At 46.4% G+C, this 13424-nt stretch overlaps 1 protein-coding gene across 1 annotated transcript in view; it reads left to right on the forward strand.

Annotated features, from left to right (window-relative positions):
- The window catches only part of LOC144163900 (HEAT repeat-containing protein 1-like), a 76234-nt gene that overhangs the window by 19724 nt on the left and 43086 nt on the right, over positions 1-13424 (forward strand). Inside the window, exons 10-15 of the mRNA XM_077694568.1 lie at positions 1610-1748; positions 2679-2936; positions 6003-6131; positions 8203-8300; positions 10101-10244; positions 12205-12397. Coding sequence (XP_077550694.1) covers positions 1610-1748; positions 2679-2936; positions 6003-6131; positions 8203-8300; positions 10101-10244; positions 12205-12397 — 961 coding nt within the window. The remainder of the gene's footprint in view (positions 1-1609; positions 1749-2678; positions 2937-6002; positions 6132-8202; positions 8301-10100; positions 10245-12204; positions 12398-13424) is intronic.

Raw genomic sequence — 13424 nt, forward strand, 5'->3', positions numbered from 1 at the left:
AGTCAGTGAGTCACTCGCGTCAGTGGTGGATAGCTCGCTGCCATTTTGAGAACTTTTTGATCTCTTTGTTTTGTGCTTGGTGCCGCTTTGCCATGGTGAAGAACGCCGGCTACACTGCCGCTTTCAAATTGAAAGCGAAAAAGTACGTGATCGAACACGGCAACCGTGCCGCAGGCAGGCACGTGCTTCGGCGTCACCGACTTCAACGTGCGTTAGTGGAGCGGGGCTTGCACATACGACGACGAGATAGGGCGCACGCCAGAAAGCAAAGGCGGCAATTTCATGATCGCTGATCGACGGGAGACTGTTTACGTTGTAAATAATAAAATAAAAAGAAATAGCTGCTGTTGGCAACACTGAGCTTACATATACAAAAAACGACCGCTACATTTAGCGGGATTGGCATAAGGCAAATTGGCAACACTGTGCACCGGATTTTTTTTCCCCGCATAATTCTCGCACCCCTAACTTTGCATTGACTTTTCCGAAAAAAAAAGTGCGAGGATTATGCGAGTAAATACGGTACTAAACTACACTGAAATAACCTAATTTCAACTCTTAAGGAAGAACAAGGCCAAGTGGGAGTTTTAAGCAACTTGCTTTTTAAAAAATTACCATTGTGAAAGGGAAAACACCAATGTGTTGAGATTTTGGTGCATGTTAAAGATGCCCAGGGAGTCAATATTAACCAGGCGCCCTCCACTATGGTGTGTAGCTTTGGCGCATTAAACTTCACAATCAATCAATGTTATTTTTGTGAAGCACATGAGAAGTGTTGGGAAGCATGTGCACATAAAACGTGTATCTGACTTCTTCAGGGCTACCATGGCTGCTTGGGATGCCTCTACTGGAACTCGTGCCCTGACATTTGTCACGAAAGAGTTCACTGCTCCTACCTGTTATTTGTCCCTCTTTCGGACTATTGTGCATTCCGGGCTAGAGTACTGCTCTGTTCCTCAATACTTGTTACTGTCTCTGGAATGAGTCCAGATAAGATTTGTTCGAATCTATTGTGATCGTTACCTTTTCAGGATAATATATTACACGTATGACAGAATACTTGACCATAATTGGTTAATTAAGCAGACGGAGTGATAGAAGTACACTCCTCGATATGTGCTTTCTTCACGAGCTCATTCATGGTGCTGTTGACTCTGCCGATTTGCTAACTTCCATCGATTTTCATGTCCCCATACGATGCCGTTCCTCGCCACTATTTTATCCTGCCGTCAATCAGAGAATGCAACTCCTTACCTCTCACTTGAAGCGCCTGATCTGGGTATCTGGCTGTTACAGCACTTTTGTCTGAGCTGTTAAAAATGCATCTATAAAGCCTGAGTGTGTTCTTTTGTGTTTTAGAGTCGTGTGAGAGTCAGCCATGTAATGTTTGTTCTATTGATGTTATTTTCATTTCTTATGCTCTTCTCTCTCTATTGTACGCTTCTCCCTTTTCTCTCATTTCCTTTATTTCTTCTACGCACCACGCTGAAGGCATCACGCTGTTTGTGGGCACTTATCCAAATAAATAAATGAAATATTTGCTGGCTGGAGGTCTTGGCCGCCGACTGCTCAACAGCCTGCAGTGTAAAGCAAGGACCTTTCATTGCAGCCAGCTGCTGGACGTGGTGTCCTCTTGGGACCGGGGCCTAAAGAAGCCCAACACGCTCCTGGCACTGCTCAACCACAGCCAGGTGCCCGTGCAACTGCGGCAGGGCATCCTGCGACTGGTCTCGCGCATCGACTCAAAGGTGGGCTTTGGATTCTTTTGCATTACGGTGTCAGAGGGACATTGCAGTGATCTGTAAAGACTTTCATATTCTTTTGAATTAATCTTGGGCGTGTTGGCAAGTCATTCTTGGAACAGTGCAAAAAAAGGCGCGGACCAGATCCTGTTTGTCTTGTCCGCATCTTTTTTTTTTTATTTTTTTATTTTTTTTTTGCGCTGTTCCAAGACTGTTGGATCATTTTACCCTGTTAAAGCATTAGTGGATGTAGCTCGTATGCTGATAGGTATTACTTTTTATATCAGTTTGCACGTTTTTTGACCTTTGACGTCTTGAAGTTTGGGCCTGCAAGGTGGGAACCAGAAAAACCGGTTTTGCCTTCCAGGCCCAAACTTCGAATGGTCGTAACTTCTGCTACAGACCAGATTGAATGATACTGTTAGTCTTAATGCACTCCTTGGTTCATGCACAGTTCACCGGTACCTTGTTCAGCTGCATCCCTCCTGCAGTTTTGTTACAAAGGCTGTCAGAAAATCAAACGTAAAAATCTGAATAAGTTTGAATGTACTCATTTTACACACAAAAAAAATTGTATACCTACAATCAGAATGAAAAACTACATGTATACCCCAATTTTCATCATCCCAACTGCGAAAATAAAGTTTTTAATTTGAGACCCATGTGCCCCCCTAAGTTGTACCCGAGTATAGGCAACACATGCTAGATAAATTAGGAATTACGAAAATTGCTTTAAAATGACAAACAGGAAGGACGACAGGAAATGCGTAACTCACAACTATCTATTGTCTGTCGTCCTTCCTCTGTTTGTCCTTTTAGCGCAATTTTCGTAATTCATAATGCACCAACTAGCCCAACAGCACATTTTACATGCTAGATACATGTTCAGGTTGCACGGTTCAGCTAACTTGTTCCGCGTGGTTCCCATCACTGCAGCCCGCCCTGGAAGCGGCAGCCAAGGCCATCTCGGCGGTGCTGGGCCCAGAGGACGAGCGTGGCGTGCCGGCCGCCTCGGCCCTGCCTGCCAGCCATGCCGACCTGCTCAGTGCCTGCTTCGCCAAGTACGCCTCGGAGGCGGTGCAGCGGTTCGCCGACGTCGAGGGAGCCACGGAGACGTTGGAGCGGGCCCTGCGGAGCACGCGAGCTTGCGAGAGTGGGGCCGACTCCTCGGTGGCCACCATCGCTCTGCGAGTTGTGAGTACTTAAGGGGGTACTTAAGGGGTAAGAGTACTTAAGGGGTGAGTACTTAAGTACTGCTCTTAAAACAGCTTCCCTTAATTGTTATGTTGTTATGTAAGCTCTGTGAAGCTTGTCGGTTGCGCTGCTTTTTTGCAACTGATTTCAAACATGCCATCAAACATGCCTTATTTTGAGTCAGTCAATTGGTTACCAAGATAATTAGAGATAATTATTCATTTCTGTGGAACAAGATACAAAACAGTGTAAGTCGGTCATAAAATTGTAATCTTTATATTTTCCAATGCTATGAAGCCTGGTGAATGCAATAATCGAAGCACTTTTTTGATGCATTGCTTGGAAGTTATTTTACAGCGCATTAAACTTTAGTGTTTGAAAGGGGCGTTTGAAATGGTTCCTCGCCACTGGTGCCACCAAAGCTTTTAGCGCTGTAAAGTTAGTTCTAAGTGGTGCATCAAAAAACCAATTTTCTTATTGCACTCACCAAAGTTCATTGTATTGCAAAATAAAAAAATAACAGTTTTATGGCTAACACTGTTTGGTCTATTGTTACCCCCAAAATGTCTAATTATCTCTAATTAACTTGGTGACTAATTGACTGACTCAGAATAAGATGGCATATTTGAAATAGGTGGAAAAAAAGCAGCAAGACAGACAAGTTTCACAGAGTTTACTTAACAATTAAAGGAAGCTATTTTAAGAGTTTTGACCTGCTGGTGGGCTAGTTGGTACATGTTTCTGTCACAAATTGAGCGCTGAAAATTGGCAGAGGATAGAGCAAGAACGCTTGTCTCATCAGGTGTTCTTCCGGTGTCCTCCGTCAATTTTTTGTGTTCAGTTTCTAATACAGACGCTGTGAGTGTTCACTGCTGTGTTTCTGTGAGCGTGTGCGTGTGTGTGTTTGTATGCGTGCTGTGGTTAAGCCCTGTTTATGACTGTGTAGGCTTTGGGTTTTGGGGCCTGTCGCTAGGATGGATGACGCATCAAGGCAGGTGTTTGAAACGGGAAGTCGTGCTGTAAACAGCTTCATTCTTGCCGAGTTCATTATTTGCCGATTTCGTTGTAAACTCTGCTGTGTCTTCGTAAGTCGTGCAAAGATGAGCAGGAGGAAAGGTTGTGCCAGGCACAACCTTTGAGGGTGAGTGTGTGTGAGGGTGAGTGTGAGCATTCTGTGTGGCGCTGTTTCCGCACATTAGTTTTGCAAAAGCATTAGTTTTTTAGGCTTTCAGTTGGCCTAGTGACGTCAGCAGGGGAAGTGTGACTTGCCGAAGCTGGCATCAATCTAAGGAACAAAAGTGGATGGATAATCGCATGGCACTCTGATTCGGGGCGTCGTTTGATTTGACCTACATTATCTACGATCGTATTAAATGTGTTAGCGAGTGTTTTTGCGTGCTTGGATGCATTCCTAGTGGCGTAGTGTGTATGAGGGTCGTAGTTTTCGGATGACGCACCAGTTACCTGCGTTGTTGATGTGAGCTTCCTTTCATATACCGTATTTACTCGCGTAATCCTCGCACTCGCGTAATCCTCGCACCCCTAATGTGAGGCACCAAAACTTGGATTTTTTGGTTCCTCGCATAATCCTCGCACCCCCAACTTTGCAGCGGCGAAAGTTGCCTGCTCGTGAAACCCGCATGGTGCACGCGCTCTCCAACGCGCGCCCTCCGCCGCCGCCTCTCCGTTCGGCGGAGAGCGCTGTGTATCCAAGGCCATCCAGGCGCCCCAACAACCTGCATGGCTACTCCCTAACAGGCGCCCTAACACGCTACTCACACTGTCCTTGAACCGGTTTCGCGCATATTTCGCGTGCGTGCAACTAGACGGTGTTCGCGCAGCCCGCTGTGGTGTCGTGTCGCCGTCGTGGTCCCGTCGTTGAGCGGCAGCAGTCAGTGAGTCACTCGCGTCAGTGGTGGATAGCTCGCTGCCATTTTGAGAACTTTTTGATCTCTTTGTTTTGTGCTTGGTGCCGCTTCGCCATGGGGAAGAACACCAGCTACACTGCCGCTTTCAAATTGAAAGCGAAAGAGTACGCGATCGAACACGGCAACCGTGCCGCAGGCAGGCACTTCGGCGTCACCGACTTTAACGTGCGTTACTGGAGTAGGGCACGCACATACGAGGACGAGATAGGGCGCGCGCCAGAAAGCAAAGGCGGCAATTTAATGATCGGGGATCGACGAGAGACTATTTACGTTGGAAATAATAAAATTTAAAAAAATAGCTGCTGTTGGCAACACTGAGCTTACATATACAAAAAATGACCGCTACATTTAGCGGGATTGGCATAAGGCAAATTGGCAACACTGTGCACCGGATTTTTTTTTCCCTCATAATTCTCGCACCCCTAACTTTGCATTGACTTTTCCGAAAGAAAAGTGCGAGGATTATGTGAGTAAATACGGTATGTTCGAGTTTGTTAAATTTTCAGAACTTCAATTTGCGTTTTAGGGCATCTTGTTTCTTGCATGTATGCATTTGCGCTTTGCAGTGTATTCTTTTAGTTTTTAAATCGAGACGAGGTGTGCTGAATCTGGCCGGCAGAGTAGCTCTTGGCAAGGGTGACGCGCTTTCCTTGAGTGAGACAGGAAGCAGAATTTTAGATTGCAGCATGTTTTCCTAACTTTTTTGGGTGCCCTCTGAATTCACAATTTTCCCAGCTTGTAAGTCCCAGTTAAGGTTTTGGAGGGATGTAGTAAATGACTATTAGGAGTCTGTGAATACAGTAAAACCCTTATGTAAGGAGTCATAGAAAGGGGGAATTTACTTTAGGCCTCTTTATATGTCATTTCTGACTGCTGACAGCTTATAAGCAGCTGTGAATTTCATTTGCCCATTGAATTTTTATGGCGGAAGCAGTTTCGGACTGCCCAGGAACTGTTTAGAACTGCTGTGAAGAGGAAAATGAAAGAGACCATTCGTTACATTGCAATGTGGCCACATTCAAGAAGGAGGTGTATTTGTTCTCTGCTTCGTTATACGAAGCAGTTTCCAGCTGACGCCACGCAACAGAGATTGAGCTGTTGCGTGTCTCCAAGTTGTCCGCCCCCTTTCCTTGCACAGGTGACCAGGGAGCTGGTGAAGAAGCTGCCGGCAGAAAGCCAGGCGGCCTTGCTGGACACCCTGGTGGACCTGGCCCTGGATACGCCACCGGCCGTCGAGTACTCGGCCGTTCTCAGGGCTCTCCGCAAGGTGCGTCGGTGAAAGGACGGTGCAGGGAGTGGCGGTACCGTTGTCGTAGCATTTGCTGACACCTGACGGTCTACGTCCACGATGAGCGTTGTAGTGGGAGCGAGAACTGTTCCAGGGATGTGGGTGGAACCAGTTACACGGCACTGCCAATTGCAAAACTCCCCATTGGCCCCACATGTCAGAAGCTGGGAGCAAATGGGGGCAATGCTGGCGCAAGTTGACAAGCCTGCCATCTGTCGATGGAAACTCGAACTAGTACCCAAGTGCTTCCGGCTGCTGCCTTAAGTCATAAAAGGGAAAACCTTGGAGACATAAGTGAACACCACTTAATTTAGTATTTCCTCACTTGAAAAACAAGCCATATTTAGCAGGTTTTGTAATTCAAAATAAACGTTTAGCCAAGCGTAATTTTTTTCAGGCCAGTAAGTACACTTGTCCCTCTGCTTCGGCGAAGCATGGGCTGTTTGCGCGGTGCAGATTCATAAGGGGATTCATCTTCACAGCGCACGCATAAATAATGGGACAAAGCGCTGAATCGGCACTTGTCCAGTGTTTTCCTCCCCTTTGTCCCGTTATTTTTTGCGCTGTGAAGATGGATCTGTACCAACTAGCCCGGCTTTCTATGCTACTTCAGTTCTGAAGTGTAGTTTTGCAACTTGCGTATACTGAAGAACTCTGGCTGGAACTGCCCCTTATTCCTGGCGCCGACTCTGGATCCACATTGGTTTGACTTGTTCGCGGGGGGGTGGGCGTTGGGTTAGAGAAATCTCAAGTGACAGCTTGGGTAGGTTGCATAAGGGGTATTTTACAGTGCTTATGCAAATTTGAGACTTTTTACGGCGAAGCTGTTATAGGCTAGGTTCTGACCTAAAGCGAGCGATGATAGGGCGTGTAGAAAAAGGTTGAGCTGAAAAAAATTGAATATTTCTGGTGAACACTCTGTAACCCTTAATCTAACGGAGGTATCCTGAAAAGTATACAGAAATTGGCCGCCAAGATGAATTTAATATGACGCATAATTGGTTAGTTGAGAGTGAAGTCGTAAACATTGCAGAATTCCTGTCTACTATCAGTAGTGATTGGTACGTAGCTGTCTACGGAGCGCATATTCAGACGATCCTGGATATATCGAACTCCAAGGGGATCACGGAATAGTTCAGTATGTTGACTATTCGAAGTATAAAATATGCCCATGTGGAGCTTATCTGAGAACTCTGCACACCCCTGGGAGCTTTCTGGGATCATGACAAGGACTAGCTTCCCCATTAGTTCCTCAAAGCACGAAAATACAAAATACAGCGCGACGACCACCGCACTTTATCTAGCACAAAAAATGTCGGAGCTTCGCTTGCTTTATCTCCCGAGTCATGAAGTTCACCAAACTGCCTTCAAGATTATTAACGGCATTCAAATGAGAAAGCCCAGTGCTGTGCGCTGCGCCGCTGCGGCCGTGGTTTACGTTGAACGCTGACACAAGCTTGCCTGCCTTATGCGGCAGGGAACGTCGTCGAGGTCGCTAATCTGGTCCAGTTCTTCGATAATGGTGACCCCCGCCGCGATCGGCGCATCGTTGCGATCCACCACATCCTGCACGATGTTGTCAACACTTGCAGACTTACATGTTGTTGCGGCACCCGAAATTTCACCCGGAAATGCTGACAGCTGTCTAATAATCACTCTCGAGCGTGCCGGGAAGTGGACGCCATTTTTGCGCAACTCGCCACTATCGCGGGTTGAGATTTCGCTCTCGGTGTTGTCTCCACACGTGAAATGTCAACAAAAGATGATAAAATCGAAAAAAGAGTTGTCAATAAATATGCCAAATGGTATTAGGTGTCCCCAAGGCACCGTTTTTAATCTTCGGAACTCTGTGTCCGATGGCCTATGGCACCTTAAGGAGAAAGTGTACGGATTAAACAACTGAAATGAGCGGAAATGATTAGTAACAGTTGCGTGGAATTTAGTCTCCTTTGTGGTTGGTGCTAGGAGGATCATGGAGAAGAAAAGACGCCGAGTTCTTTAGAGGGATGAGTTGTTTTGAATCAAACTCGCTTGCCATATCATCGCACAGGTGTGCTCCATCGGGGGCCTTCTTGTGGAGCCCCTGCAGAGGACCAGCGCACCGCGGCACAGCCCTGCCAAGACCCTCAGGGAGGCCAAGAAGATGAGGTGCGTGTGTCTGCAGGCCTTTGGCACTATTGCTTTGATCAAACACTTTATTTTTAGTTATGATGCTGAAAATTAAAGGACGTGTGTAGTTTTTTGTGAAACGACCACATTCAAAATTATTCGGATTTTTACATTTGACCTTCTGACAGCCTTTGTAAGAAAACTGCTGGAGTGATGCAGCTGAATAAGGTACCAGTGAACTGTGCACAAATCAAGTATAGTGCATCAAGACTAACAGTATCATTCTATCTGGTCTTTAGCAGAAGTTACGACCGTTTGAAGTTTGAGCCTGGAAGGCAAAACCGGTTTTTCTGGTTCCCACCTTCCAGGCCCAAACTTCAAATTGTCATAACTTCTGCTACAGACCAGGTAAAATGATACTGTTAGTCTTATTGCACCCCTTGATTCGTGCACAATTCACTGGTACGTTGTTCAGCTGCATCCCTCCAGCAGTTTTTTTACAGAGGCTGTCAGAAGGTCAAATACAGAAATCCGAATGAATTTGAATGTGGTCGTCTTGCACAAAAACAAATTTTATATCTGCAATCACAGTGAAACACTACATGCATCCCCAATTTTCATCTTCATAATTGCGAAAACAAATTTTCGATCAAACACCCATGTGCCCCTGGTTTCGTTTCTGGTTCGTTTCTGCACTAGCTAGGGCACTGAAAAGCCAGTTGCGTCATGTCTTCTTTGTGAGTGCTGTGCTTGTTTTCACCATAAAACATGCACACAGGCTGACAGTGCTGTGGTTCATTGTCACGTCCACCAGTTGGTAAGTGGTACAAGCACAAAGGCTCGTGGGTACATTGTCTGCTCCCACCACTTCCGGTTCAAGAGCGCTCCTTTACTCTCACCCACTGGCTGCTTTCACGTGCCAGTGTGCGTGTTGCTTATTTGTCACTGGGTGTGTACCTCTTAGAGAGGTCCCTGGTAGCATCCACCGTTGCTTTTTGTTGCAGGCGTGATGCTTCACCATTTTATTTCAGTGGAAACAGGCAAACAACACGTGCACATGCGGGTGGAAGTCGCTGGCGGACAGGAGGCCAGGAGAGCTCTCGAACCGGAAGTTTTCGTACCCATGAGCCTTTGTGCTTCGACCACTTACCAATTGTTGTGACCGGTATTGTGGCAAGTGGATTGGACTGTATACCATTGTAGTTTACTTTGTGCATATTGGGCAAGTGTTGGGTGGAGGTAAAGGTGACATGCCCCGTTGGTAATATACGAGCTCTGAGTCAGCCATCAAAGGCAGGAAAAAGGGGGGCCGTAACTTGTGTACATTTGGCCGATTCGCAGGAACAGTGAATCAAGCAGAGACACTTCTAATGTGCTATGCCTCTTTTTAGCAATGCATCTGTTAATGAAAAGGAGTGAAAGATAGGTTTAAAAAAAACCAAGCAAGGACCTTAGCATTCTGGAAAAATAATTGGACAGTATAAGAGAACAGTACACGAAAAGAAAGATAGTGTTGTGTTTTTTTGTTTGTTTTATTACTGATGCGAAGTTTGCGCTATGGAATGCTGCGCAATCATGCGGGTTTGGAGCTGTTTCACTGTAAAGACGTCAGATGCCGGGTTTTTCGCTCAATGTACCATTTAATGTCTCTGTATTAAAAATATTCAGCCCATTGCAATAGAGCTATGTGTTGAAAAAACTTATTGGTCCGGCGTACAAGCTTGAAAAAGACATGTTTTTGAGCCAGTTGGCATGTGAGGGGTTTGATCGATGCTCTTGCTGTCTTCTCGCCGGCATCGTTGATGGGTACACGACGGGAGTGCTCTCTTCTGTTGGCAGGCTGATGCAGCCCTCGGAAGAGCAGGACCCTGCCCAGTCCCCCCAGTGGAAGCGGGTGCTCATCCTGCTGGAGATGATCCAGGGACACAAGGCCATCGAGGACGTCTCACTGCTGGTGGGGCCGCTCTACACCCTACTCAAAAGGTGACGCACTTGGGCACATGGCCCGGGTGGACAGCGTTTTTACAGCGAAACTTTGTTCTCATGCCTGTGTGGAATGAAAACTCAAAAACTTGTGTTCAGCATATGAAAAAAAATGATGAGAAATGACAAAAGATTCGTAGGTTCCCAATATTTTAGTATGAGATGTCTTGTATTTTCCCCTAAAAAATGCCTTCCCTGCAATGCATGTGTGCTTAGAGATGAAGCCGACTTTAAGTTAATCGTTGTCTGCTCGGTCTGTGTAAGCTGGCTTTCCCACATTGTGGGTTCCTAAGCGAAACATGTTGACCCGCCGCGGTGGCTCAGTGGCTAAGGCGTTGCGCTGCTGAGCACGAGGTCGCGGGTTCGATTCCCGGCCGCGGCGGCCGCTTTTCTGTTGGAGGCGAAAAGCAAAAACGCCCGTGTGTACGAGATTTGGGCGCACGTTAAAGATCCCCAGGTGGTCAAAATTAATCCGGAGCCCTCCACTATGGCGCTGCGCTGCGTCGGCGCGTTAAAACCCTACAATCAAAATCATCATCATTAAGCGAAACATGGCCATCCATGGCGGGAGAGAATCTCTTGAGAATTTGTGCATGGGCTGAAAAACTTTGTTTTTTGTTCTGTGGGATAGGCGGAAAGAGAAATTGGCAATTGAGTGACAACAACGATGCGTGACAATGTTGGCTGTGATTATGTTTGGGACAACAACGATTCTCCCAGTGTCATGAGCGCATTATGCTTAGTTAAAACCAAGCAAAACATTCTGCCTTAAACCGACTCATTGGAAAGATAACGCCGGCTAATGCTTCGGATATGTCGATAGTGGTGTGCTGAGCACCGGGGCACAGCAGCATTTGTGGAAACCAAATTGCTGACCACTATGCTGCAGCGGCTTCTCTTCGCGCTGGCGCGAATGAGCCTCCGGAGCCATATTTAGGCATGAAACCTGTTATACGACATAGACTCCTGGAACAGTGACAGCAGGAATGGAACAAAGAATCACATAACAAACTACACACAATAAAACCATACTTTGGTAAATACATCACTGATGAATACGATAGGTTCACAGAGGTGTCCATTTGCAGATTTCGAATAGGCCACACTCACGCCACACATGCATATCGTTTGAATGCCAAGTTCCCAGCAGTTTGTGACAAATGTGGGGAACGGCTTTCTGTGCTCCACATATTGAGTGAACATCCCGCAATGCCTGGAGAAAACAGCACTTTTGTAAAATCTACACATACAAAATTCCGCTACACCCTTCACTTTTTCCAAGAGATGAACCAATGTTCACTTACAAATGTGTTCTAAACTACCTTGCCGATATGAACTTCTTGAAACTCGTACTATCATACAGGGCATGGCTTGAGACGCTCTCATCCTTGAGAGAGGTCCTGATGGTTATTTTGTGTGATTCCTTGTGATGCTAGCGTATCACTTTCTAAGGCTCCAGGCAGTGTCATGTCTCAGTCACAGTCCTCTTTTATCCATCATTGTGAGCATCTTTATGTTTTAGTCTATGGGCCCTCTACACCCATATATACATTTCTTTTTTTACGCAATACCATACTGATCTCATACATATTTTATGCCCGAACCTGACATTGAAAGACAACCCAATAGAGTCTTGGTGGTCTTTGGTCGTAGATACCCTTGCGCCAATAAGCACAAACATGCTGCAGTAAAACCTCATTACAACAGGCACTCAATGGAACCAAAAAAACGTGTCTCTTGTAACTGTAACCAAGGTCTCTTGTATACAATGTTGCTAACATGGCGAACTTGGGAAAACCAACCAAACCGCTTTCATTCAAATGTCTCTTACGACCAAGTGTCTCATGTAACGAGGTTTTACTGTACTACTACTACGATTCGTGACGGTGTTAGTTGTGATGATGATTGTGATGATGACGATTCATCACGATTATGACAGCGGTGACTACTACTCTCGCAGGAGCCTGGAGCTGGGCTCCTCCCCTCATGCCGAGTACCTGCGGCAGTGCGTGTTGACGGCGCTGCAGGCACACGGGCTCTCGCCACCGGCCCACGAGCTGGCCTCCCTGGTCAAGTGCCTGCGCGTCTCCCACAGCGCCCAGGCCCAGCAGCTCGTGCTGGGGCTGCTCAACCGGGCCGCCCGACACTTTCCCGTGAGTGGCGGGAGATTCGAAATGCTCCATCAGTCAGAATGGTACCCACCAGCACCAACCGACTGGGAAGGAGGGGGTTTCAGTGAAGCGCCGTGGTGACTGGACTGGTTTGTCACTGCGGAAAAAGGTTCAGTGTAGTGACGACAAGGGCGGTAACTTTTTGGTGCTGGTCATTGTCTTGTCTGGTCATTGTTGTTCTCATTACTGCGCTACACCTCTTTGCGTGGAGGAGGAGGCTTCTTTTTTCTTTTTTCATTGGACCGAGACAGTGTTTGCATGTTCACATGTTGCATTCTTCCATGTTACGCATATGAGGGGCGGTAACCTAATGAAGACTTAAATGGGAGGAAATAAGCATCTCAGTGGAACATCTGGTGAAACAAGCTGAAAATTTGCACATTTAAACCACTGGTTGTCTCCCATGGAACTTGTGCTTTTTGTAGTGGCTGTTCTGTCCATCAGGCAGTGTCCCACGTGTACACTCATGGACAAATAAAATGCTAACACGAAAATACGAACCAGGACACGCAAAATTGAAAAATACTGTTCTATGGGGCCCAATAATGGCGCACTATTGGTGTATTTGGAAGGCCACATTTCCCAACTTTGTTTTTGTAACTAAGCCACGCGTCATTTTGACTTGCGCGAAAAGAAATTGCGCCATTTGTGCGTTTTGGTTCATACTTTCATGTTCGTGTTTCATTTGCCCATCACTGTACACTAGATGAAGTGCTGTGAATGGTAAAGGGAGAGCAATTGGGTGATTTAGTACGGGGCCTCGCCTCGTTACAGTCTAACACCACAAGAGACAGGATGCCATCCCTGTGGGTCTAGTCGACCAGATTTAGGGGAAATCCCCAAGGTGCAGTAAGTTTCTGCGAAGGAAAGTTTGACATCCACCTCAATGCAGCCGTACTATTACAAAGAAAATCTGTACAGCTTTCTCAGAAACTTCATATTTGGAGAAAAATTCGTCCTGATCCAGGATCTAGGATCCCTGTGGGTTTACCACAGCTTTATCCCGCAT

This window comes from Haemaphysalis longicornis, unplaced genomic scaffold (genome assembly GCF_048455015.1).
Source record: "Haemaphysalis longicornis isolate Haplotype H1 unplaced genomic scaffold, Haemaphysalis longicornis Haplotype H1 scaffold_13, whole genome shotgun sequence".
NCBI classification, from domain to species: Eukaryota; Metazoa; Arthropoda; class Arachnida; order Ixodida; family Ixodidae; genus Haemaphysalis; species Haemaphysalis longicornis.